This window comes from Zingiber officinale, chromosome 5B, assembly GCF_018446385.1.
Source record: "Zingiber officinale cultivar Zhangliang chromosome 5B, Zo_v1.1, whole genome shotgun sequence".
Classification (NCBI taxonomy): domain Eukaryota; kingdom Viridiplantae; phylum Streptophyta; class Magnoliopsida; order Zingiberales; family Zingiberaceae; genus Zingiber; species Zingiber officinale.
In genome coordinates, this window is record NC_055995.1 from 128673776 (window position 1) to 128700923 (window position 27148).

A 27148-nucleotide genomic window follows, 5' to 3' on the forward strand; every position below is an offset into this window, starting at 1 on the left:
TCCCTCTTTTTCCTAATTAATTATTGACAGTCATATCCACTTAACTTTTAATTACTATGTCTTCTTAACTTTTAACTACATGATGTTATTAGGTCCTACCTCTGTATACTATCAATTTTACTTATATTAGATTAGCACCTCTCCAACTAGAGAATTCGTTAGGCTCATTTTATTTTATATAATTTATTTCTATTTATTAATAAGTATATTTTAATTATAATTTATTTCTATTTATTAATAAGTATATTTTAATTAAAGTCGAAAGAACGAAGAAAAAGGGTATAATTATAATTTTAAGGCTACTCATTTGTTTCTCTTGCCGGACGTACCTGGACAACACCAGTGAGATACTTCTTTTATAATTCTACCATTTTAAAAATGTGAAGAAAATAAAAAAAAAATTGAATGGTAAGAAATAATTGTTATAAAGAAGGTGGTGCATTCCATAGTTATTTAAGATTCTAGAATGATTTTTTAGAATTATATATAAACTAGTTTGGTATTAGACGTAAAAATTACATTTTTTTTAAGGTAAGCTTTATGATTATTCGGGGCTTTAATATGATTTTTAATAATTACTGGCCATAGCTCACACTTTGTGTATGTAATATAATTTATAAATCTACTTAATTTAGTATACTAATCAATAAATTGGAGGGTAAGTTACGCTAATAGTACAACGCAAGAATAAAATTTGAGAACCCTAGCAACAAACTACTATAATATAATCTCCCTTCTAAAAATTAATTTAATTTTTTATATCAGATATTAAACTGATAAAGGTAAATACAACACTTGATCTTAATAAAAAAATTGAGAAATTAAAAATATGCTTTCTAATATCGTTGCCCAAGATATTTATAGAAACTTCTTCATTTGTGGTGTTATCAATCCTAAGATGTAAGACTAAATATAATCATTGCAGTACATTTTTTTATAAAAAATAATAATAAATAATTAGAAAAAAATTACTAATAAAATTTAAAATTATTTGTAAGACTGACTAAAATTTAATTAGGTGTTGAAATAAAAATACTAACATATATTTTTAAAAGCGGTCACATATGATTATATAATATATTAAAATATTTAATGCGGCTCTAATATTATATACTTTAAACGAATTTATAGGACATAATATTAATTTAAAGTTTGATAAATATTTAATGTCCAAAAATGATTAAACGCTTATAACACTTCCATAAACATAGGAATATGATATTTGACTCTTTAGTAAAGTTCTATTTTAGCACTTCGTTAACTTCTAACCAAAATTTAATTAACTGTTAAAACATATTATATGTTTCTAAAAAAATCATATGGTTTTTCCTTTATTCTTTTACATTCAACTGATACCAAAATAACTATATAATTTTTGGAAAAAAATATATCAAAAGTCATAAATAATCGTGCACCGTATTTGTTTTAATATTGTTTTCACACTTTTTTTATTTATTTTTCTTTACTTTTAAATAGGGAATCTTAGTGTAGTGTATTAACTTGTTAAGGCAATAATTAATTTTAAAGGCTTTTTTAATAAAATAATTATTCTAAATTATAATAAAATGTTAATAAATTGATTGCGCTAATAAAAGGAAGTAAATTACAGGATACTTATAAACCGTCCATCAAATAATAGAGGGAGGGTGAGAATGACTTCTTTTTTTTTTTCCATATATTGATGACTCGATAAAATATGCGCAATTAATTTCCGTCTGAAATTTTTATCTAAATAAAAAGGAATTCTAATTTCTTTCTCATCGGCTGCCACGGCTATAAATTAAATGGTTCGTCTGCCGAATCTCAACCGGGTACCGAAGCCCGAGAAGAGAAGCAGCAGAGCCTCCACAAAGTTAGAAGGTTAACCATGGCGTTCCGCATAGCCCTCGCCCGCCGCCTCCTTAACCTTTCCAAGACTGTCTCCTCCTTCTCCTCTTCCCTCGCCCCGCCTCCCACCTCCTCCTCGGCCGCCGCCGTGCCCAAATTAGGCCTTCTCCACCAATCCCACGCGCGGTTCCCCTTCGCCGTCACCGGCGACTTGCCCCATCGTGTCGGAGATCGGATCCGTTTGGAGTATCTATCCCTGCCGGATGAGGAACAGAGGGTGACGGTGTCGCAGGCGAGGAAGGTGCTGAGGGCGGCTCAGATGGAGGCGGTTCGGGAGAAGCTGAAGGGGCTCGGCCGGAGCTGTATCTCCTACGCGGAGTTCGTCCAGATCTGCGGAAACGTCCCCGGGATCGAGACATCGACGGGTCTCGCGAAGGCACTGGATGAGTCCGGCGCTGTCGTCGTCTTCGGCGATGTTGTCTTCCTCCGCCCCGAAATGGTAAGATTCGACGAGATTTCTCCCAAATCAGAATCTATTTCGACTCCAAATAATTCGACAAGAAACTGAAACTGCATTTGCCAACAATTTCGTCGTCAACTACAGACGAATCCCTCAGAAAAGAAGTTACATCTACTCCAGTCCAAAATAAGAATAAGAATAAGAATAATAAACTATAATTTCGATCTTCTTCTTCTGGGCAGGTAGCGAAGGCAATCGAGAGGATGATTCCGTCTCCAGCACAAGATGAGAGCGAGACGGAGGAGCTGAGGGCGATGGAGGCGAAGAAAGCGTGGATCGAGAAGGCAGCGGCGGCGGCGGTGCGGAGGGAGATGTGGGCGGGGCTGGGGTTCATCGCGCTGCAGACGGCGGGCTTCATGCGCCTGACCTTTTGGGAGCTGTCGTGGGACGTGATGGAGCCGATCTGCTTCTACGTGACGTCGGCCTACTTTATGCTGGGCTACGCCTTCTTCCTCCGCACTTCGCGGGACCCCTCCTTCGAGGGCTTCTTCCAGACCCGGTTCGATGCCAAGCAAGCCGGCCTCCTGAAGGCCCATGGCTTCGACGTCGACCGGTTCCACCGGCTCAGGAAAAGGAGACGAGCTATGGCGATCGATGCCTGATCGAGGCTAATTCTCCTCCATCGATCGGCCTTTCTCTCATTGGTGCCATTAGAGTAGAGGACACACCACCTCCTTCGTGGAGGCTGTAAATTAAGTTTTTCGTTTCTTTTATTGCAGTAATGAATAATTACTGAACATATTGAGAGAGAATTGTTCGTGATCGCCGTGATCGCGAAAGCAGAGCTAAAGAAGGGACGTGAATTGAAGTGCATCTTGCTCTGCTGAGCGAGAGCCTATCGTATGTGACTCGGCCCACGTGCTAGAACGGCCGAATTATTCTTCAAGCCCTAAAATATAACTTTATTTTACATGGATACTTTTCAATAAAATAAATAATAGTGGAATTCCATAAAAGTAGCTAAAGTATAAGAGTAAGATGATATTTTATGACTAAAATCATAACAACTATGCATTTTTATGACCGGAGATCATTAGTCACATAATTTTTAGTCGGTCACAGATAGAACAGGTCTTCAGAGCTAAGACATAAGATGGATCTTAGACTACTATTGACCTACCCTTGATTGATCAGACTTTCCCAACTCAGGCTGTGTAGACAGGCTTAGTATTTTTACTAAGACAACTCTTGGCCGGTTCTTTAGCGATCAAGGTGCGAAAGATGAGCCTCTCGTCACAGTCTCAGATAAAACTCGATTGGTTCTCCATAGCTCATCATCTTTGTAACGACTCGGCCCATTTGGCGGCCCAGGATTTATAAACTCTAGTACTTAAGTCTGGAGGTCTAGAGTTCAAATCCTGGGAAAGACAAAAATACATTGCTAGGGGTGGAAAGTCCTAGTGAGTAACGGCACGGCCAAAGGGTCGTCGGTCGATGACATGAGAGGTCACCAAATGGGCCACCACAAGGACTGCTCAAGAGGCCAAAGGGTCGGGTCGGGTCGTTACACTCTTCATCAAGGCTCAAGCCTGGTGATACACCTAAGCGGTCATCCCAATCTGAAAAGCACTAAACGACAATAATGTCAGGAAATCATAACATCATGTGAGAGAATAATTGTCTCTGAGAGAATAATTGTCATACGTCAGGGAATATTTCAGTGGTCTGCAGTCATCTGTGAATGAAACCTTCCCTCCACCAATAGAAGGCTATTGTACATCCTCTCTCACCTGACATGTCCTGACATCCAACATTCTTTGACAATAGGCAGGTTCTGAAGGCATGCAACGTCATATAAAAAGGGAGGTCTTCTTCCTTAGCCAGGTACACACACATATGCACTCGTCTTCAACAATTTTTTTTCCCATCGTACACTGTTCTTTTGGAGAAAAATGACTTAACTTGAGCGTTGGAGGGCCTGCGCGGGGGATTTTTCCATGGTTTCTGGTCTCTAACGCTCCGGGTGCTTGTCTGAGTATGTGCAGAGTTCATGTACTACCAGTCCTCGTATTATAGATCAGTTCCACGTGGGGGTTTGCTTTTTGGACGTGTATACATTGGGTGCGTCAAAATCGCCTCTCCGTCAATACCAACATTATTTTTATCGATCTTCATTTGACTCAAATTCTGGACAAGATCATCTAACACCAATTTTTCGTTCTAACTTAGTTCAGTGCATTTCTCTTTCTTGTTCGGTTGCTCCAATTTCTATATCCTCGTTCATATTTTCCAGATGAATTGAAGTGGGTCATAAATTTTAAAACCCTTACTGAGTTTATGATAGAATCACACTACGTACGTTCATACATGTGGAATTCTATTCCATGCGTATCGACCATTAGCCAGATGAGTACTGCATTAATGAATAACGTAACTTTATGCACGTTGAAGACATAAAGGAAAGCATGATTTCGAAAAGTCTCATTAGCAATATTAATACGAGAGTGAAAGAGGAAATGGCCATATATGATCTTTGGTTCTAAGTGGATGGATGATCTGCTGACTCTCAATTATGGTGGCAGATGAGGAGGACAAGGCTCGGGCGAGGTTCGATTTGCATTGGTCGTAGGTGACACATTCCTTATCGTACCCCCAGAAAAAGTGCAAATCACATCCAACAATTCTTCCATGAACATCAACAGGGATAAATCATAAATCAATTTGCACAATTATAACCGCACAAAATGGCTCCACTAGCTTCTCAAGTTTCGAAACACGACGCTAATTAAGGATTAAGGAATCAGTTCCAGAATAGATGCTGATACATTATTTTACCAGGATCACGCTTTACCATCTCTGCATGAAAGAACACGAAACAATTGTCAGAGATTGGCATGAGAACTAATGACCTGTTCTGTCTTCAGAACGACAAATGACAAATGACAAATGACAAATGACAAATGACAAATGACAAATGAAAACACATCAATTTGGTAATAATAATAACAATAAAAATAGCATTTCGATGGTCCTCTGGCTTCCTAGAACTTATTCTCTGCATCTGACTTGGATCACGAGAAGGTAGTGCTACTTGCTCTCGGCCATCACGTATGTCGAAATGATTTTATCCGAATAAATTCTTGGAGTGGTTGTGAGAATTCGAACACGGAAATAATATAAATATATATCGTACCACAAAATGAAGGCCACAAATAAAGTGTAGCAGATAAAGGGGAATTCGAGTATTTCTTTTTGTTTGTTTTTTCTCGTGGCAGAAGTAGAATGAGCACATTAATTAACGTAGAAGTCAAAGCCGTACTTATTGTCTCCATTTTGGACAGATGTTGAATCAATAACATAAAAAACGTTGATTATCACGCCTATCTGACACATTTGAGGACTTTGGTTTGAACGCGAGCTCAGACAATTTTGTTTACATTCGATTTATTATATTTTGTTTCATACAAGAAATCTCTTAGTGGTGGATTTTGAAAGGAGCACGATTCCAATACTTTCCACGTTCTTGGATTAGATGATGAGCAGACGATGATCTTGCAGGACATGTTTCCCAATACAATCGAACGATCACTTTGATACGAAGCTCAAATGTAAGTTCTGGCGAAGGATGACTAACAAATTCTACTTCGATTTAATAGAACTCTCAAAATAGTTTACTTCACGATTTTTTTTTCTTTCCTTTAGCCCAAATTACATATTCATGAACAGGAATATGGTTATTTCGGAGGAAGTTATGAATTCAAAAGGTAAAGACAACTATTATGGCAGAGGTTTGTGATTCTCAAAACATAAAACCCACATAATATAAAATTCTTATGTGCATACTACTTCCAAATAGTGAAATCAACATGATTAAAATGAAGGTGAGGTTACTTCCAAATACTGAATGTAATAGTTAAAGTCAACATGATTAAAATGAAGGTGAGATGACGGTTAGAGCATATGCAGCTAAACAAGTCACCCTCGTCTCGGCTTAGCTTCTCATCCCTTAGCACTAAGGCGTTCAGCATATGACCGGTTGACTCAATAATCGATCGAATTTAAAGGGCTTAGTGTTTCGCTCAGTGCCAAGATACATATAATACAGTCGAACGGACCTAGATTTGGTAAGGTATATAAGATCTAGTTTCCCACTTCTATAGTATATCTCATTATATAGCTGGTCGGTATAAGAGTCGGTCGGACTCCCGATACATAAGTCTCTTAGTCTATGGTTGGTTTGTCATAAAATCGATCGTGTTTATTGGGCTCAACATCCCCACCTTTTATATATACAAGGTAAATATAGAAAGTAATTCTTACTACAAACCCGATTAAATATAGAGTCAGCCTCGGTCCTTCGACTCATGAGGCTCAGGGCGAGAAAATAAAATGAGATTCAAAATAAATTTTTAATAATATACAATTCATCTATACGATTTCTTCTAGTATTTCTATTTGTAAAATTGTCTATAATATTATCAGTTTCAAAATTTTTCAAAATGTCTTCTCAATACATAAAATTGTCAATTCATTTAATTTTTCTTACGACATTGACGATTTTATATATGTTTTCAATAATTTAAAAAAACTCTTTTCAGCCGATGCTACCGTAACAAGCATAGTCAACAAGATTCTCTAAGTAATTACAATATTTGGATAACAATTTATACTTTGAACAAATTCAAGAATATCAATGGTAGACATTACTACATTTGGTAAAGTCATTTGTAATATTTTTTAATTCGGTAAATAAATCATTTAACTTAACATCTGATGAGTTGTTATGAGTTATAATAGATTTTAGATTGACACAACATTTTCATAATTCATCATCGTCCAAAGTTCTTAACATTTTTGAATCAAATAAAAAACTAAATATATTTTCAAAAGTTTTCATTTGCTCAAATCTATATTTTAAAGAAGCAATCGTCATGTCCACATAACAATAACAAAATAATCAATTTTAAAGGACTCTGATAGTGAAACTTCATCGTCTTCTCTTTCATTAAATTATTTTTTCCTAAAAATATGACGCTTTGTTGTAAATATTGGCTCTATGTTCATATATGATGCAAGCCTTTTAGTAATAGTCAAACTTTCAACAAAACCATCATGCCTATACTTTTCAAAAAATAAGATTATACCTTTCAATAGTTTCATGGCAGCCCCAAATCCCTAATTTTTTTATTTGTTTACCACTTTGCAAATTGCAACCTAAAAGGATAAAAGGAAAAGGCAATATCAAAAGATTCTGAAATATGAATTTGGACGTAATTACCCAAGGCCCCAACTACATATCTATAATACATAATACTAAAAAAAAAATTTGGCCCTTCCAAATTCTAGGCCCAGGGCCATCGTCCAATATGACCCTCCTCCTGGGACGAACCCTGCATAGAGTCAGTCGGACCTCCAGATCCTAGGTTAGCATTTCAGGGACAAATTTCATAACATAAGGTTGATCAATCCAAAGTGTCGATCGGATATTTCAGGACTTGGCTCCCCACTCCTCAAAGAAGGGCATTAAATGTACCATCGGTCAGTTAAAGATTAGATCGGGCAACCTCCAGGGGACAACATTGGTAGAGAGTCGTAACAATCAATCAGAAAATAACAACTACTTGTTAGAGAATATTTTGCTACTATAACACATGTGTAATGAAACTTTCCTCGAAAGGTGGCTATGCACCTTCTATCTCTTGACACCTTCTGATAGTATATTCTCTTAACCGTCTCATTGATGACGAAGGTTATAAAAAGCAATTCATACATCTGTAACGGAATCTTCCTCGGAGGATGACCGCACATCTTCCCGGCTATACATCTATTATCCAACATATTTTGACACCGAATATTCCTTGCCGCCTTATTATAACGGACATTATGAAAGGCAGCATAAAAGCGAGTGGTTCTCTCCGTTGACGATGTACGCAATACATTTTTTACAGACTTTATATCATGCTCTTGTATCTACTGTTCATCTTCTCCACTTTTCACTCAGACACTATACTGACTTGAGCGTCGAAGTGCCTATGTCGAAGTGTCGGCCAGGGATCCCTCAGTTCTCACTCGAACATTTCGTTGGCTCTTTTGGGTGTGTGCAGAAAGGAGTATAGGGTTTCATCCTTCTTTCCAGCTTAAAGTCTTCTTCCAGTCAACAACAAAGTCATCTACCTAACGAACCATCTCCACCGCCTTCAGACATTGTGGCAAAAGACGAATACGCTCGCCCCCAGCACCCCCGCCAACCTGTCCCAAGATCAACACGGAGGAGGTAAATCAACTTAGTAGAATTCATTCTATTCATCGTCATTTCCTTTAGAATGCTTATATTATATCTTTGACACAGGGCTACGGTGCACCAGAAAGGCATCATATTGTTATTCAGGTATCTGCGGTTTAATCTCAATTATGACACAGTTATTTGGATTTTTCTTCTAAATAGAATATGTAATAATAGGATGTTAGGATTCTGAACTATCTATCGTGAGCACTTTCTGCTTCATCCTTGTGATCGGTGGAAAATTTATATGGGATATAGCCAATTACCCCAAATTTGATATTACCTGATTCAATATTTTTTATATTATATCCTTAAATTATCTATAAACATTGAGATTAAATCAAATGGAAATTAATCAGTCATTTTATTTCCTTGTCCTATCATATGACTAATTGAGAAGTCACGAATGAGATTTCTGTGAATAAATTCTTTTTCTTTATAAAAAAAAATTCCTTTAGTTGCACAATAAATAATGTTACTAGGCAGGAGATTTTAAGTTTTCATTTTGTGATTTTTTTTTTTAATTACGAGATGTATTTATATCATATTGAATGCCAAATTATTTTATAATGAAAGTGATAAAATTAAATTTCTTTCAAGAGTATCCTTATGGAGTCTTAACACAATGATCAAATTGCTGTCAAGTGATCTTGAGATCACAGAACCTGATATCATCTAACCCTTCCTCAGGATCCTGTACTCACGCAGGCTTCGTGCCTCTAAATTTAATTTGCGGAGGCATGAAATCTCCACATTTTTTCCATTATAGCATTTGCTTTGCCAATCTCACCATTTATAAAGACCACTAAGGAGAACACTGCATATGAATATATTTGGCTTTGAGCCTTTACAAACCATTTCAAAACAAACATTAAAAGCTCTATCAAACATTACTCCTTTGCACCAGCAAACAATCAGAAATCCCATCAGTTACTATCTTGCCGATCCATTTTTGCTCATATTAATTAGAAGGTCCAGAGCCCTATCAGAAATCTGAGCACTGAATGATCAATTATAAGAGAATATAAACAATTCAATTGAGAGAGAAAAAAAAAACTGAAGTGCCCATCCATAACTTCAGAGCTGATTCCATATCTCCAAGTTTACAGTAACCATCGACATTGTCCGTTAAGTAATGCTGTCAACAAGGACATCACTAGTTCTTCATCTTTTGAAAGATCTTATCTTCAGTTATTATCCTTGAATTAAAAAAAATAAAAAAATGATGTAAACCACCAACCATGTGTTGAAGCCCTAGCTAGGATTTCATTCCAAATTTCAGGCATGTTAGATGAAATAGAATCATAAATTGTGGATTACAATATTTCCGGTATATACTGGAAGAACAAAGCCAGATACGTATTGTTGTTGCTGGGACTGTACAAGTAGGCGCTTCATCTCAAAACGTACTCCTCCAGTCCAGATCCCCTCTAAAATTATGCTACTTGCAATGATTCTTGACGTTTAATCGCAAAAACCTTCTTCAATGCTTGCTCCACAACCTGCATTATAAGCCACATGAATATAACAAACTACCAGAAACAAATATACAATGGTGTAAGATTCAGAAGCAGGAATTCTCCATGTAACTAACTTGTCAACAGTTAACTCATAAATAGATCCAATATTAATTACCTTATCAGGAGTAGAAGCACCTGAAGTGACACCAATTGTAATTGGTCCAGAAGGTAGCCAATTCTCTTTCTCAAGAAGCTCTCCATGCTGCTTGTAAAAACAGATAAAATGATAATTGCCACTATGAAATTTCATAATGAAAAGTCACATAAACCGATTAAAAAAGATTTTTTCTTGAGTAACTTACATTTAGCTTATAGGTGATCTTGTTTCCTGGGCCAATTCTTTGTTCATTGTCAATCCAATAAGAAGGAATACCCCTGAGCTCAGCAATCTCTTGGAGATGTGAAGTATTACTAGAGTTCCATCCACCAACAACTAAGATGAGATCAAGTTTCTCTTCCACCAACTTGAACATAGCATCCTGCCTTTCCTGAAAGAGCGCAAGAGAAGGGTAAGGACAAAATAACATCAGTCATCCAATAGAATACAATGAATTATATATATATATATCCTTTCCCTATAAAAAAAATTCCACCAACATCAATCCCAAATCAGATAAAAAATGTTGAGGGTTTCATTAGGGCCTAGACAAACAGAATAAAAACTCGTTTCCTATTTTCCTTTTTTTTTTGTGCAGACTAGGTTGACAAGTGATATAGCTTTCTATAAAGCTTATTATAGGAAGAAGACCTCAAATAGTTGGGACAAATACGGCTTGATGATGATGACGACTACAAAAACAATTCCTTATATACACAAAATGTGGTTTGTGAAAAGCTCAAGAGTGATGCAGGCGGAGAAATGGGGAAGTCAAAAAAAGAATAATTTACTATGCAACAGAAAAAAAAATTCAACCTTAATAATTGATAATAAATCTGGATAAATAAAAAACTTGTAACAGAATATACAACCAAGAACTAATTAGTATGGCTAAATTGTAACCAACCATGATAGCTCAACACCTTAAAAGAACAATCTAAAAGGACATAAAACATGGAACATTTTCGAGTAAAAATTAACTACAGAGCTCTTGTCATTCTATTTCATTGAACTTGTCCACCAAGTATAGGAGTTCCACAGAAAAAAAATGGTTTTCTAGCTATTATACTCACAGGGCATGAAAGTCACGCGCCTATCTGAACAATTGTTTATACTTGATGGCAAGCAATTAACTCTAGCCACCCAGATTATTGCAAAAAACTTATATAAATTCTTCAGTTACCTTGGAAGAAATTAACCAATTATATTCAGGACAATTTGAAAAAAAAAAAAATTGACTTTCATAGTAAAATTTTAATAGGAAAGAGTGAAGTGAAATGGATGTAAACTAGACATCAAGGAGAGAAAACATACTGCTAGTTTGACTGTTTGTATTAAAGTTTTCAATCACAATAATAACAGGGGAAAAGGAATGCAAAATGCAAATAGTAAAAAAGAAAGGAAACTATCAGTAAATTCACCTGGGTGGCATCACAAATGGTGTTGAAGCTGACAAAGTGATCATTGATGTTCTCAACCCCATATCTTCGCATCATGGTCTTCTCAGCCAATTTACCTGAAATCTAGTGTTATATTTGGTTGTAAACTATAGATGGAAAGATGCAGGAAGTATCAGGGGCAATGAACTTACCTATTTCCTCTGTTTCGCCCTTGAGCATTGTGGTTTGATTTGCAATGCCTACTTTAGCTAAGTCGACATCTGGATCAAACCCAACAGAAACGGCATATTTGAATTTCTGTATCACATGAATGCACGGTTAATACCTTTCTTCTGTGCAGATAATATGAAATAAAACAGTCAATATACCTCAAGAAATGCTTCTTTTGTGGAGCTAGACCCATCCAATTGCCCACCGAGAATGTAGTCGCACACATACATTGCCTGTTTTTTGCAATTGTTATATCCAATGTTTGGTTTCAGAATATAATTCATAACCAAATGGTATTGGGTCAACAATCTAGTACCTCAGTCATGTTCTTCACAACAATATATCTTCCTGCAAACGAGGCTGTGGCAATAGTCTCCTCATGTGAATATTTACCGTGAATGATTGAAGTATAATCACCCTTCTTATGTTTCTCAACAGTGTTCCAGACCTTCGAGGACGGCATAACATTAATTATGATGAAGATATGAGAGGAGAAATACACCTACAAGACCCTCTGATATAAAAAAAAAAAAAAAAAAAAATACCTTTGAAACCCATGGACAAGTAGTATCAACTATCTGAACCTGCTTTTCGCTCAAGGTAAACATCTCATCTACAGCGGCTCCAAATGCTGGCAAAATTACAACATCACCCTTGTCAACAACGTCGAATTGTTTCTTCCCCTCCTCAACAGGAATGTTTTTCACGTCCATCTCTTCCAATCTCTGTAGCATTAAAACAATATAATCAATCTCAATATATTGAATATTTCATACTAGTAGGAACAAATGGTAATCACCAAATATTGTTATGTAGAAAAATAGCCGTTCTCTGTCAAAATTATATTGCACGAATAACATCCTGAAATGAATCAAATTTCTATTTACAACTAGATTTAAATTAGGTCATGATGAAAATTATACTGGGATGAAAACCAACCTAGTTTATTTGAGTATACAAGTATAGCTGGATGCTTCAAATTAGAGAACCTTCTATAAGAATCCACAAACCGATTTCATAGTTTATTACTTATATTTCTTGCATGAACAAGAAATTACGAAGTTAAACGAATAGAAAGTCTAACAATAAAACATTATATTTTTAAACAGGACACAATTAGTAGCTAGGATCCATCCCAAACCTTGTTGACCGTCGGGTTATGGATGATTTCGTTGGTAATCCAGATGTTCTCTTCAGGAAATTGTTTCCTCGCCTCGTAAGCGATCTGGACCGCTCTCTCAACTCCCCAGCAGAACCCATAGGACTCCGCGAGCTTCACAGTCACGTCGCCCCAAGTGTACACGTAGTTGTTATCTTTCAGCGTCTTGATCACATCACCTGAAATCCCACAACCCCAACCAAGTTTAAGAAACCCCCCAATTCTCACAGCGACCAAAACGACCAAAACTCCCTCCACTTACTCGTGTACTCCTGATTCATGAGCTCGAGGGTCTCCTTCTTGTGCCCGAACCCACGGCGGTTGTAGTTATCGCTGCGAGTAAGATTATGGCGGAAGGCCTTCTTGTCGAAGTCCGGTTCGAGCCCGGCGCCACCGCTGCAACGGACGGTGAGCGTGGGCTTCGATAAGGGGGCAGATCGGACGCGGGAGTGTGCGAGGCTGGGGGAGAAGCGAGCGAGCTGCATCGAGATCGCCATCGAGGGAGGAGAAGGCGACGAGAGGAAGCCGGTGCGGTGCTTCGGGTAACAACAAGGGGAATCCCACGGCAGTGGTCTATTTATCCACTCGCCTGCCAACCTCCAAATTTTCTCTGCATTTTCCATAAAAAAAAAAAAACTTTTTTCTCTGGCTACCGGTTTTCGATCGGATCCGTTTCGTCGAACAGCGCTGCGCGTGGTACATTCGAGAGTGAGAGTTAACGGACTGTCGGATCTTAGCCCGATCCGATTTCTCCGCCCGTTTGAAAAGAGGAGGAGGGCAGCGGGTTTTCAACGCCGTTGACAAGAGCTTGGGCGCATTACAAATTTTTAAATGCACAAAATTTTTATTTTTGTATTTTATTTGGGTAGCGTGTTTGGAATGATTTTTATGATTGATTCCACGATTGACCCGGCGTCTAAAATTAAGAACGGGGTAATTTGATTCGATCTAATTTTAAAACATTAATCACGAGTTTCTCTTGTAACGAAAATGCCAAATAATTGAATTTTGACGCAGTACCCATGGAACACGTTTGTTCAGCAGGTTTCCGCTAAAATGAGCAGAGATTGATTTGTCAAATTATATATAAATTATTTTTATTATTATTATTATTATTATTGCTTTTCTCTTTTCTTTTGGTCTATTCTTGGAAGCTAACTTTTTATGAAAAACGTCGACTTTTTCTTATTGCTTTTACTAAAATTATATATATGGAAACAAGTTTGCGTTCTCCTCGCTCGATTGATCGAGTTCCATCTTTCGTTTCGTTACTTTCCACGTTTGTTTATGTATTTAGCTTCCAGATTTTCCATTTAGGAAATCTGTTTGTGTTCTTATCAATAATGTCGAGTTCTTCAGAGATTTTTGTCGTTGTTGTTCAGGAATTCTTCAAATTTTCTTTGTCGCCTTCGTCTTCCATTTCTTGAAGCATATGCAAATGGGAAACACTTGGCTTCCAAATCTCCGTCTTCTACGTCAAATTTGCTAGCTGCAAATTAAAGGAGCAGTACACCTTCAATTCTGCCATTGATATATCAGTAAAGATTTCTTATGTGGCGAGCCACGTAAGGTAAGTTATGCCAGTCTGTGTTATCTTTGGGTCATGGGGTAATTTCATTGGTTATGCTACATAAATTACTAGAATGAACATGATAATTAGATTCAGCAACCTTTTCTCTCCCTCTTTCTCTTATTTTCAGATTTAAGAACCTTTGAAGACATGTAGCATCTTTCTTTCCTCCCTTACGTTAACATCTCATCCATGTACAGCATACAGCAGCCAATCCACTCAGTTGCTGCTTGAACAAAACACTTACATATTTATATTCATTGGAGCAAACAATTACAGTGTTGAAAGTTGAATGGACAAGTTTTATTAATGATAACGTGTCATATATAAATATTGATGCGGTGATAAGGAGGGACCTATCTGGTACGAGTCAATTGTCACGGTGTAAGTCAAAGTTAAGACGGTCAATACCACATCTTAAGTAAGGCTCGGCTGTACCCGAGCGAGAAACGGTTCATCAGCCGATCGGAGGGATCATTGTCCAATCAGCCAACTGAGTAAACTAATGGCTGGTCAACTCGGTCGACAAGAGAGCAAGCTGAGCAGACCAGGAGCCCAAGCCGAGCGGACCACCCGTCCGGCTCGAGGTATGGTATTGGCATTGTACACATAATGAACCGATAAAATAATAAAGGAGAAGAAGACAGATAATTAATAACGGAAAGAGAAAATAAAAGAGAACACTTCATCTGTCATTAAATGAGAAGAAGTCAAGACAAAGATATTTTCTATCGGTTATTAATATCATTAAAATAGGGGAAGATGGAAGGTCGCTAAGAAACGTATAGAGTATGTTAGGTATAAAGAAAGACAAGATTCACCTCTGTCCTTAGTACTCTCACTTTTTTTCTCCTGCTTCTAACTTGAGCGTCGGAAGGTCAACATCAGAGATCCCTTTCCTGATTTGGTTTTGTTTTGCAGATAGGAGCGAGGCCTTTATCCAGTCAACGAGACTGTCATATCCCCGTCTTTCTAGCTTTACGACTTCGGACAGGATCAAATATTATTATAAATGTAAAATAGAAAAACATCTAGGAAACAAATAAATAAATTAAGTAAATATTTTCTATTATACCCTCTCAAGATAGTGTCCTAGAGTTGACACTAATCTTATTATAAAAAGAAAATAGCTAAGGTCGAGAAAGTGACTTGGTGAGTGCATCAATCAACTGATTATCAATAAGAATCTGAGAAACTCACAGTTTGGATGACTACACCAGATCACGAACAAAGTGATAATCAATAATCAGATGCTTCATTCAATAATAAAAAATAGGATTAGCCGAAAGATAGGTGACACCTAAATTACTGGTGAAGAGCATGACAAGTGTGACAACCAGAAGAAATTAAACAATTCTGTCAGAAGTGACTTAATATATTGAAGCTTCGATGCACATAGGCAATGACACGATATTCGGCCTTAGTTGAAGAGCAGGTAATCATGCGATGCTTGATAGATTTCCAGGAAACCATATTAGCACCCTAAAAATAACAAGCACACACTTGTAGAACACCGATCATCCAGATCTCCAAAGAAACCATGAAGAGTAAGAGGTGTATCCGCAAGAAGATAAATGTCAAGATCTCTAGTACCATCGAGATATCGAAGCAGACATATCACAGCTCCCAAGTGCGTCTCTGGAGGGACATGCATAAACTGTGAGAGAAGATGTTGCAAACCCCCCCAACCCCCCCCCCCCAACTATCTGTCAGAACTTTAGTCGCATCAAAAGATGGAGACCCATCATGCAAAGTGGAGACTGACTTGGAGTCAAGCATGTTGTGTTTGGAGAGATCAAGGTTAGTGACATACTTTTGCTGGGACAAAAGAAGACCATTTGAGATTAGACGAATCTCAATCTCATAGAAGAAGGAAAGAGCTCTTAGATCCTTAGTCATAAATTTTGAATTAAGTTTACAGACTATGACGTCAATAAAAGAAGCATCACTATCTATAATGATTAAATCATTAACATATATAAAGAAATAGATAACAGTATTATCTTGACGATAAACAAATAAAGAGGTGTCAGCTCAAGAGGTGATAAAATCAAGAGAGATCAAAAAGACGTGAAACTCCAAATGCTAGGCGCGCGAAGCTTGCTTCGCATATTACCATAAAAGGGCAATATTGCCATATTTTCTAATATCTAATAAACTTAAAAATGATCGGCATTATTTTTTTAAAAAACTATGAAAATAAAAAAGGCTCATTTGTTTCTCCTAAAAGAAATACCCATGAACCACCTGTCCTATTTTAGACTCCCGCTTTCTATTTTACATTCCTGCCTATTATAAAGTTAATATACCTCACGATCGATTTTCCCTCTATCTTGTGCAATCATCGCTCTACCCTTAAGCTGCAATCTATTATGGTTTCTGGAGATAAATTCTCTGCCTATTATGTTTTAAATAAATTTGGTGTTTAGATATTTGTGTGCGAAGGGAGTCTTGGCACAATGATAAAGTTATTACCATATTCGAATCCTAGAAATAATCTCTTGCAAAAAAAAAAGATAAAATTACATATAATGGATTATCTCCCGGGACCCTGTATGAAGGGAACTTTGTACATCGGACTTCCTTTTTTTTTTTTAGATATTTGTGTGAACCTGTCGTAAATTTATGGGTTATTTGCTACAAATTGATCGTAGATCTTTCTGAGTTTTGGATTTTATTAAGTGTTCCAAAGTTCAAGTTTGTTTCTTTCAGTGTTATGTTAAAAATTTGTGTCAACCTCGTTCTTGTTGTTAAAATATTAGCGATCCGATCCATAACTTTACCACATCAGAAATCAGCTATTAATTAGTGTCTTCTTTCTCTTTACATTCGTCCATTTGTTTATTTATTCTTTATCTATCTTTACCATCTTCTTCACTATTGTAATTTTGTATTATTATTCTCAGATATATATACAAAATAACAAACAAACAAAAATTCAAAAGTTGATTCAGAATATAGACGTCAAGATGAAGATGAATCACAAGACACAACGTCACATTCACCGTCGGAAACACAATAATGTATTGGAATCACAACAAGAAGAGTTCAACGAGGAAGGTTGGAAATATGTTTTCTAGATATATATATATATATTCTTAAATATTATATATTTTTAATATTATTAAAGCACCAAATTAAAAACATATTTTGAATATATTTACCAGGCGACAATGAGGTGCTGCGCGTCTTCTATGGTATTGTAAATATAGATTAACAATGATATAAAATGCAGTTATTGTTAAATATTGGTTGTAGTTTTTCTTTTCATTTATTTTGTAGTTTGGAATGTGTGAATTAGCAATTTAAGTTTTGTTTTTTCATTCAATTTAAATTTTGTTTGTTAGAATTTGTTGGATGAGACTGTGCAGCGTCGCCTACAAGACATGCCTAAGGGAACACAAGCAATGAAAGTGCACGAGGATGCATTTAGGTTATATTTTCTTTAAAATTTCATATCATTTTTGTTAAAGCTACAATAAAGTGTATATGTGTTAATTATAAGTTGTATGTAGTGATGTTTTCGGACCTGAGTATTCTAGTCGAGTTCGATGTCTAGGAGTAGATGCACTGCCTAGTCAAGTCTTCCCTGATTAATGTAGAAAAATTCAAAGAAATAGAAGAACTAATGAAGAAAGATACGGAGATTTATGAATCATAGTGGCGGGCAGAAATGGAGGCACAAAAAGCACAACTTTAGATAAAAATGGAGCAAATGAGACAAATGCAAGATCAATTCTAAGGTTTGGCACATGTTATACAAAGTATGATACCTGGAATTGTTGGAGGGTCTAGTGGACTTAAATTGTTACCAACACAAGTATTTTCATATTGTATTATATCAAATGAACAAGTCAATTACTTTTACAAGTGTATGATGTTAATTTTGATTTTTTTTTTTTTTTTTTTTTGTTAGGGATGACATCTAGAATGACAAATATCATGCATCAGCACATGAATACCGCATCAAATTCAAAGTAAAATGATCGTAGAACTTCTTCATCCAGAAGAATCAGATGGTAATTAGATAAAATTTTAAAGGGGAAACATATTTTAGTTTGAGCCATCTTTTGTAATTATTAGCATTTTTTTTTTCTGTTTAGAATTTCATGTTTCTTTAAGCTTAGATATTGATTTTGTGGATTATAAAGTGGAGTTTTTTTAGTTTGAGCCGCTTCAATAATGAAGCAACAACAACGCTTAAACCCCGCTTCAAAAGAGAACAAATAATACATGAAAACAATATATGCGTTCAGGGAAACCACTCATACATCTTTATTTTGAAGCGGTTGATAACCGCTGCAATGGTAAAGCAACAATGTAAACCGCTTGCTACGAGGACATTTCCAATCGGTTAAAAACCGCTGCTAGAGTCAAACAACATGAGCGGTTAATAAAACGCTCCAACTACTTACATTTTGATGCGATTTATAACCGTTTCAAAAAGAATTATTTGGACCGGTTATTGTTTTGTTTCAACATCGGTGGGTAATACGATATAGTAGAGCGGTAGAAATTGAACCGTAAATAAAACCGATTCTAATATCTTGGAAGCGGGCAGAAAATGCTTCTAAAGATTAAATCAACCTGTTCTAAAACCCTTATTTTTTATTATAGCGTAAATAAGAAGAATGAAAATATGATGAAAAAAATAAGAAGATAAAAATTGATATGAAAAAAAAAATTGAACAAATCTATTAAGGATATTTTTATCTAAAACTTAATTCTCATTCTTATTTCCATCAAAACCTAAGAGAGTGAAAGTGAGTTTTATCAAAATCTAAATTTTTTGGTTTCATTCTAAAATTTAATTTCATTCTCATCAACCAAATACAAAAGTTGTGAATGAATCCATTCCCTCATTCTCAAACCCTTAAACCAAATGTCACCCCAGTGCGAATAATAGATAATCCAGAATAATCAACAATAATAATGCTATCGTTCCTTAAGTAAGACTCATGCAACGAAAAAGTAGTCAGATTAATAGAGCCAGCCCTAGGGTAGTCAAGGTGGGGCTGGGGCACGGGGCCCCACCTCCAACGAGGCTCACTTTTTTTTTTGTAATTTTAAAATATTTTTGATGAAGTAAATATAATAAAACATGTTCATTAAAAAAAATTAAATTAAAACGGTGGAGTCCATTTATATATATATATATATATATATATATATATATATATATATTAAAAAGTAAATGCTAACAAAATCAATGTCCGAGTTTAAAAAAAATAAATTAAAAATGATTTTAATATAAATTCTAAAACATTATGATTTTTTTTTTTTTATGAAAGTGTCCAATAAAAAAGAAAAATATGTATAGAGTAGTCGAGCATACCTTTTGTTCCTCCTTCACCGATCTCTTTCTATTTCTATCTCCCTAAATCTTAAAATCCCTAAACATAAATTTGATTTATATGTTCTGTTAATGAAATTAGTTTTATAGCATTGATTTTATTATTTGTTATATGAATATAAATAACCTTTTATTTTTTTCATCATATCCTTCAAAATCTAGGGTTGGGCCTGAGATCAGTAGTGATATGATGAGAGACGTTAGAGTTAACCACTCATTCCCGAGGATCAGATGAATGTGTAAAATGAACAATAGTGTGAACAAATGGTGCATTGTACACAAGACGCAGAGCATGCGGTGGAGCCAACGGAAGCAAGGCTAGCATCGAGATAGTCATATGATCGAACTAGCAAACAGAGTAACCTGTGACATCATAGATCTAGCAACGCCCAAGATAGTGTTTGGGATCGAACATGGCTTGCTACATAGGCAGGTACACAAGCAACATCGAGGCAAGCGGACGTGAATGATAAGACATCGTCGAAACTTGCCATGCTTGCAGCTGCGCAAAAGTTGAATTAGAAGTCTACTAGTGATCACCACGAGAGTTTGAATACTAGTTATGTGAATTTCCTGTTAGAGCCACAAGAGTAGTCACTGACGCCAAAGATAGAGATAGTGCCAAGATTTTTAACTAGGCCTCATAGCTGAGGAGTCACTCAAAGAACTCGTTAAAGGTAACAAGAATGTTACAAACTTACAGGGCATGTGAGATATTATAGTAGTCTTGGCTAAGACCATTCAGGACACGAATGGAGAACTCATTAAAGTCAACTTTGACATTCATAAACGCAAGTATAATCAGTGATAGATCTGTTATCTTGGTGAGGGCTAGAAAGGTTTTGACGATAAGTCATAATCATGCACGTGAAGGAGTAGCGCAAGTTCTCTCCAGTGTTTGTCACACGTCTCTAGATGAAGTGGATGTAGAAATAAACTGCGCAAGAGTATGTAACATCTATTCAACAATAGCGTTGAAGAGAAGTTGATCCTAATAGAACCAGAGAATATGATCAGGATTCGCCTAAGAGAGTGTGGTGCCTGTAAGCGTTATCTGCCCAGAGGGGTTGGGACGTGAGCCATTAGCAAATCCCAATAAGTCATACTCGAATAGAAAAAACGTGAACTACAAGCACCAGATAAAATGATTGGAGGTGGTGAGTTTCAACGGTAACTGAGTATTGATGTTGAAAACTACAAGACCGAAAGGTGAATCAGGAGCATTCGTGGGAGGCAGCTAGTGTGTGATATTGTTAGCGGACAACCATTGTGGGTGGCAGCTACAGTGGGCGTGGCCAGGATTTGTGGAGAAGAAAGAGAAAAAAAGATTTTGTTATTAAACTTAGTGCTTTCATACTATGTTGAAAGTTAATACACAAACTTTATTAATAATAATGTACCATATATAAATACTGATGTGGATATGGGTTGAGGGGTAGAGAAGAAATTAGGGGGAAGAAAGAGGGTATTTTAGTCTTTTCGCTGGTTAGGGCTTGAGGAGAGAAAAGGAACAACCTCTTCTCCTCCCCTTCTCCCCCTCGTGCTCAACTCCTCGCTGAAGCCTGCCCACCTTTCTTCCTCCTCCTCCTCGCAACGCCGCCGTTGGAGAGACCGTCCCCCTTCCTCCTCCTCGCAACGTCGCCGCCGGAGAGACCAGCCCCTTCCTCTTCCTCCTCCTAGCGACTCCGCCGCCGGACAGACCAGCCCCTTCCTCTTCCTCCTCCTAGCGACTCCGCCGCCGGACAGACCTCGCGACGCCGTCATCAGTGCTCGCCACTGCTCCTCTTCTCCTCCTCCTTGCAACGCCGCTCTTCTACTTCTCCTCTCCTCGTCGGAGCTGCCTCCAAGCCACCCTTCTCCTCTCCCATGGTCACCTACAGCATTTCACAGCATGAGTCACCCTCTCCCGCCGAGGTGGAGGGTGTCTCCTCCGTTCATCGCTGTCTCCGATGTCGTCTGCCTATAGTTGCTTACGGTCGACCTTCATCGTGGTGGTCAGTTCCTAATCCACCTCGTGGTGTGCATCTAAAATTGAGCGGACATTCGATATACACTATCATGCACGCCCAATCTCGATCTGGTGTCTGATCTGCTACTGTCGTATGAATCTGATGTGGATCGGGTCTTCGAGCCCGTGTTGTCGTTATATTCTGTCATTACTTGTATGATATTTTTATCCCGGCCTGCGTGCCGATATTTGTATCCCAGCCCGTGTGCCGCTAGTACCACCCGACCTGCGTGCCGGTGTTTTATCCCGACCTGCAGTTCATCTTCCGGTTCCGTGCCACGTCCGGCTCCGCGTCGTCAGATCTAGCTCCTCGTCTGACACAGTCATCCACTCTTACAGGTCCCGACCACTTGAGCAGCGTCCCATCCGAGGGCGCCCCCTGAGCCAGAGTACGTTTTCTGTACTCGTCCCTCATTTATTTCATTATTGTATTATTAACCTATTATTTAGATATTCGTTGAATCCGCCTCGAGCCTCGGGGTACCAGGGACCGGGGGGATCCGGTCGCTGGCTGTAGGTAGCGTTGACCAGAGGACTTTTGAAGACTTGGTCAACATAGAAGTCATCTCAGCACACCCCCCTTCGGGACGTCGCGATTCGATCGGTCAATATTCCATCCACTTCGCCCGACGATCCGTCTGACTCAACTTCCGGACGGGATCAAATACCATTAATGTATAAAATTTTAAAAATACCTAAAATATTAGGAAACAAATAATAAATAAACTAAATAAATATTCAGTTATTGCCTCATCAGCTAAACTGCTCCAGTTGATTGAATAATTATTATCTAGTCGATTAAATCTATCTAATTAATGATATCATTTTCACTTGGCTTATGTCTAATAAATTTATGCCAAGTTTCATAATTGACTCAAGTTGCAAACTATGAATTCGGACAATAAATCCCAAAGTCAAAAGCTTTAGACTAAGCTATTAGATGATTTACCCTTATCTAATTAAATACATTATATCCGATGATACTAACAGAAAATAAAAGACCAGCATTACAAATCATTCTCGTACCTCTCATAGTTTTCATATCTAGCTCGTGGTCTTCAGCTTCACTGATGTTAATTCTTGCCCTTGAGTTCACCTTAATTATGTCAGGTCTCCAAACTATATTATGCACCAAGTTCTTCGAACTTGCTCCGTACCATATTCTGATCCTTCATGTTTATAAGTTCACTTTGTTTGGAACACCCTAGAATACATCTCACATCAGGCCATTAGACCTCTAGTCACTAAGTTTTAAAGTTTGCTCCAAGTCATGTGATCCTTTTAGCCTTTCAAGTCCACCTCACACAAGGCCTCCGAGCCATCACTATCACATCCACAACTATTCAACGCTTCTCACCTTAGAATGCCCTCCCTACTCCTTTTAGGTCTACATTTTCTTTTTACATATATCAGATATCAGATCTTATAATCAAATTAATCCTAAATAGATAGTCTTGTCCCATATTCTCCCCACCAAATAAATTTAGAAAACGCATCAATTCCATGATGTGTGGCACCCATGCTCAATGAAAATTGCTGAGGCGCTTGCAAACACACCACACCCTGGGGACCTTCAAAGGTCCAATACTAATTTTAGGGCTCCGAGTCATTAAACACACAATTCAACTCAATTATGTAAAAATCGCTAAGCTCTTCCAACTACATATGCATTATCTAAATTATTGTACACTTAATGCAAATATTAATAAATTTAATTGAATCACATATCAAAGGCTTCTAACAATATAATCTAATCCAATCAGTTGTAAGCATCATTTCTCCAATAATTCTCTTATATAGATTAGTAAAGGAGATCCATCAAAGAATTTACCAATCATTCATGCATAATAATGGAGCTTCAATAGTTAAAAAGAGTTAAAGGGTGCAAAGTATGGGAGAAATCCCTACTATTAGTTGAGCCCAAGGGTGCAAACTTCATGTCTTTTATTGGCGAGAAAAATAAGTCATTGTCATCCTAACATTTTATGAAAGATCCACTCGTATTTTTCACAGGATCTCTAGATTTTAGATAGATGTTGTGATAATACTTTCGTTGTAATCTGTTTAATATATTGTACCGTCATTCTTTCTTATGTTTATTTCTATATATATATAAAATACTATAAAATTAGATCTATAGTATGAATCTACCGGCAATTTACCAAAAGGCGTACTACAGTTAATGTATTTATCAAAAAGCGCATCACGGTTTTGTATTTACCAAAAGACGCAGGTAAGTGATGTATATTACCGAATATAACCCTACCGCCAACCAACACCTCTGATCAGTCATCATTTCCCAGACATCTGAACCACATTTTTAAAAAACTTAGATATTAAAAAAAAAACGATCATTAGGATACCTCCCTCCTTCGTGACATGCGAGTGCAGCTCGGTCTTGTGAAACCCTAGTTTAGTGTTCGTGAGCCATCAGTTCGAGTTTTTCTCAAGCGCCATCTAGCTAGCATTTCAGTTTAATTAAAAACCAGGAGTGTTCGTGAGCCATCAGTGAAGGATTCTAGGGTTTACATTACATTAATCAGCTAGTATCATAATGGCGCAAAGACGTCGATCGGGTGAATCATCATCCTCTCCACATCAATTAGCTGTAAAGGTTATCATTTTACAAACTCTGTGATATTGAGAAGCTGAACTAGTATGATTTAAATTTTTTTATTTTTATAAAGTATAGGGTTCAGTTGATGTTGGACAGAAACTGCATTGGAACAGTGTCCTCGGTCACTTTAAAAGTTTTTTTCAACCATCCACGAAGAAAGGAACGCATGGAGGCGGTGTTATTTTACATGACCGACACATAGTGCTGATCAAACAGTCACCCTTTCGTATTTTTTTGGACATAGAAGATATGCAGCACATCCGTGGGATTTTGGTAAATATATTTGAAAATTGGGATTCAAGTAGTCAAACCTTTAGATTCTCAGGTACAATTTATAAATTTGTATTTTAATTACAAAGTAGTTGTATGGTAAAATTTAAGCTTTTGCTAAACGTGGGGCTGATACGATGCCGTATCAGGCCCAACGTGGGCCTGATACGGCATCTTATCAGGCCCAACGTGGGCCTGATACGATGGAGTATCAGTTCTTGATATGACATTGTATCATGTCCACGGTGTTCCTAATACTTTTGTATGTGTTGGTAGAAGTCTAATAATAATTTAACTTGGTCAGGTGTTCCGGTTTGCTTCACAAGAGGAGACGTTTCATTGCTGCTCGGTATTGCAGACCGAGGAGCTTCAATTCCGATTGATTCAGCTAAAGCATCCAGTGACCTTTTTCTAACTTACTTCTCAAACAAAAAAGAAGCTACTAGATCAAGAATTGAGGAGTTGCTTAAATTTTATGGCAATCGCGTTGAAGGCGAAGATGATGTTTTATTATTTTGCAAATTCTATATTTTGTATATATTTGTTTGTGTCTTATTTTCTTCTAGTACATATAAGGTCCCGTTAAGTCTTATAGATATAGTAGATGATTTTGAGAATCTTGATAGATTCAACTGGGTTGAAGCAATCCATGAATTTATGGCTCCACACTTACCTAAGATTGGGAACATATTTTCATCAACTGAGACAAAACATGCTAACACCAACCTCCCTTACCTAAAGGGATTTGCTGGTCTTTTGGCAGTAAGTGTTTAATTTGTGTGAAAATTTTTAATATTTTGCGAACAATTATAAAATAGTTAACCCTTGTCATGGTGAATCAGGCATGGTTTTTGGAGCATGTTCCAATCCAAAAACCATACAAAATAAAAGGAGCCAGAATAAATAAGTGGAGGAATATTCCTTCACATATTAGTAAGGTGAGAGAAATGATTAACCAAGTTTCATCTGAAGAGGTAAATTTAGAATACTCTGACTATAGTTTGGTTAAAAAGTATGGTTTTAACATGTGGTTTAATATTCTTACAGGTTGTGATTGACCTAATCCCTAACCAAGATGAAAGATCATTGGTTGAGAACCTTGCTGGCGTTGATGATAGTCCACATGCAATGGAGGCATCACAAATTGAAGTGAGTGTAGGAGGAAGGCAGATTAATAAGGATTGTTGTAATTGCATTATTCAAGCAAACATAAATAAAGAGCTAACAATGGAGAAAATGCAATTGAAGGAGAGGGTGAAAGAGCTACTTAAAATAGTTGAAAAAAAAAGCATGGAATCTCAATATAGCGAGCCTGTAGACGATCCTCAAATTGAACCTGTAGGTGTTACAACAAGAAGTAGGAGAGGACGTGACAGAAGTCGCTATGATTACAGGGATACTCCAATTGATAGTCCATTGTGGCTCAAAACTTTACCTAAGAGGCAGCGTAGAAATATACATATAAGTGAGCTTGCGGAAAAAGTTACAAGTATAGGAGAAGGAAAAAAATTTGTCAAAGAATATGTTGTTGTGGGCAAGGGGAAAGGAAAAATAGGTTTGGATGAAATGGAAGAAGAAATTAATATTGTACAAATGATGGAAGACAAATCTGATGAAGAGGCAGACAAGGATGTAGAAATGTTTGCCAAATATGACAAAATGAGGAAACAAGCAATTGCTGTAAGACGATATATGCAAATTTCTTTGCAATTTGTTAGATATAATGGATTATCTAATTGCCTTTTTTGTTTGTATGCATAGTATGTGAAGAAGCAATTTAAGTCTTCCAAGAAAAAAAAACAAGACGAAGAGGTGGCGTACTTGTTAAAAGCCTTGGAGGAAATAAAGTATGTAAATTAAATAGTTGAATAGTAAAGTATAATATATGCTTATCTGATTACATATTTGGGCTAAGGTTATCAAAAAGAAATTTGTAAAAATAATCTGTGATTTGTTTACTTTGTAGATTTACAAATGATATAGTTTGGGAGGAACCACCCTTTTGTTTAAATTTGTATTCCCTTTTATCTGGTGTGAATGGAGAAATGTTGACAAGAGGGGATGTAATCGACACGTATTGTAAAATTTTATTTAGGGGGGCATTCCCGTCTGGAAGCACATACAACAAGTCAATATATTGTTCAACATTCTTCACAATAAGGAATTGATTTGATTATAGTAAAAAATAGAATTCTTTTTATTAGTTGGTTATGTATGTATGACTTTGCATATTTGTAGTCATTAATGAAATCGTCAAGTAAGTTTGCCTTCCAACATATGATAAAGACGGATAGACAAGATGAAGAGGTAAGGTATATATTTATACCTTTGTGCAGTGATAATGCACACTTCCACTTGCTGGTGGTGGACATCA

General features: G+C 36.8%; 2 protein-coding genes and 1 pseudogene across 2 annotated transcripts; 1 reads left to right on the plus strand and 2 right to left on the minus strand.

The window, feature by feature from the left end:
• Positions 1–653: 653 nt before the first annotated feature.
• Positions 654–825, minus strand: LOC121988022 (annotated as a pseudogene).
• Positions 826–1811: 986 nt separating this feature from the next.
• On the plus strand, positions 1812–3259 carry LOC121987865 (calcium uniporter protein 2, mitochondrial-like). Its single transcript, XM_042541579.1, has 2 exons — positions 1812–2326; positions 2530–3259. Exons 1-2 carry the CDS (start codon positions 1868–1870, stop codon positions 2947–2949), a joined length of 879 nt encoding a protein of 292 aa, XP_042397513.1. The 5' UTR covers positions 1812–1867; the 3' UTR covers positions 2950–3259.
• A 6555-nt stretch (positions 3260–9814) lies between these two features.
• Positions 9815–13523, minus strand: LOC121985963 (4-hydroxy-3-methylbut-2-enyl diphosphate reductase, chloroplastic-like). Its single transcript, XM_042539708.1, has 10 exons — positions 13219–13523; positions 12939–13135; positions 12343–12522; positions 12114–12245; positions 11956–12030; positions 11779–11884; positions 11609–11703; positions 10393–10578; positions 10206–10292; positions 9815–10072 (listed from the first exon to the last, which is right to left on the minus strand). Exons 1-10 carry the CDS (start codon positions 13451–13453, stop codon positions 10007–10009), a joined length of 1359 nt encoding a protein of 452 aa, XP_042395642.1. The 5' UTR covers positions 13454–13523; the 3' UTR covers positions 9815–10006.
• Between the last annotated feature and the right edge of the window lie 13625 nt (positions 13524–27148).

Coding starts and splice junctions, on each gene's coding strand:
- LOC121987865 (XM_042541579.1), top strand. CDS start 1,868: ATGGCGTTCCGCATAGCCCTCGCCCGCCGCCTCCTTAACCTTTCCAAG. Junction 2,327..2,529: donor TCTTCCTCCGCCCCGAAATG/GTAAGATTCGAC, acceptor TCTTCTGGGCAG/GTAGCGAAGGCAATCGAGAG.
- LOC121985963 (XM_042539708.1), bottom strand. CDS start 13,453: ATGGCGATCTCGATGCAGCTCGCTCGCTTCTCCCCCAGCCTCGCACAC. Junction 11,885..11,955: donor CAAAAGAAGCATTTCTTGAG/GTATATTGACTG, acceptor CATGTGATACAG/AAATTCAAATATGCCGTTTC. Junction 11,704..11,778: donor GGGCGAAACAGAGGAAATAG/GTAAGTTCATTG, acceptor ACTAGATTTCAG/GTAAATTGGCTGAGAAGACC.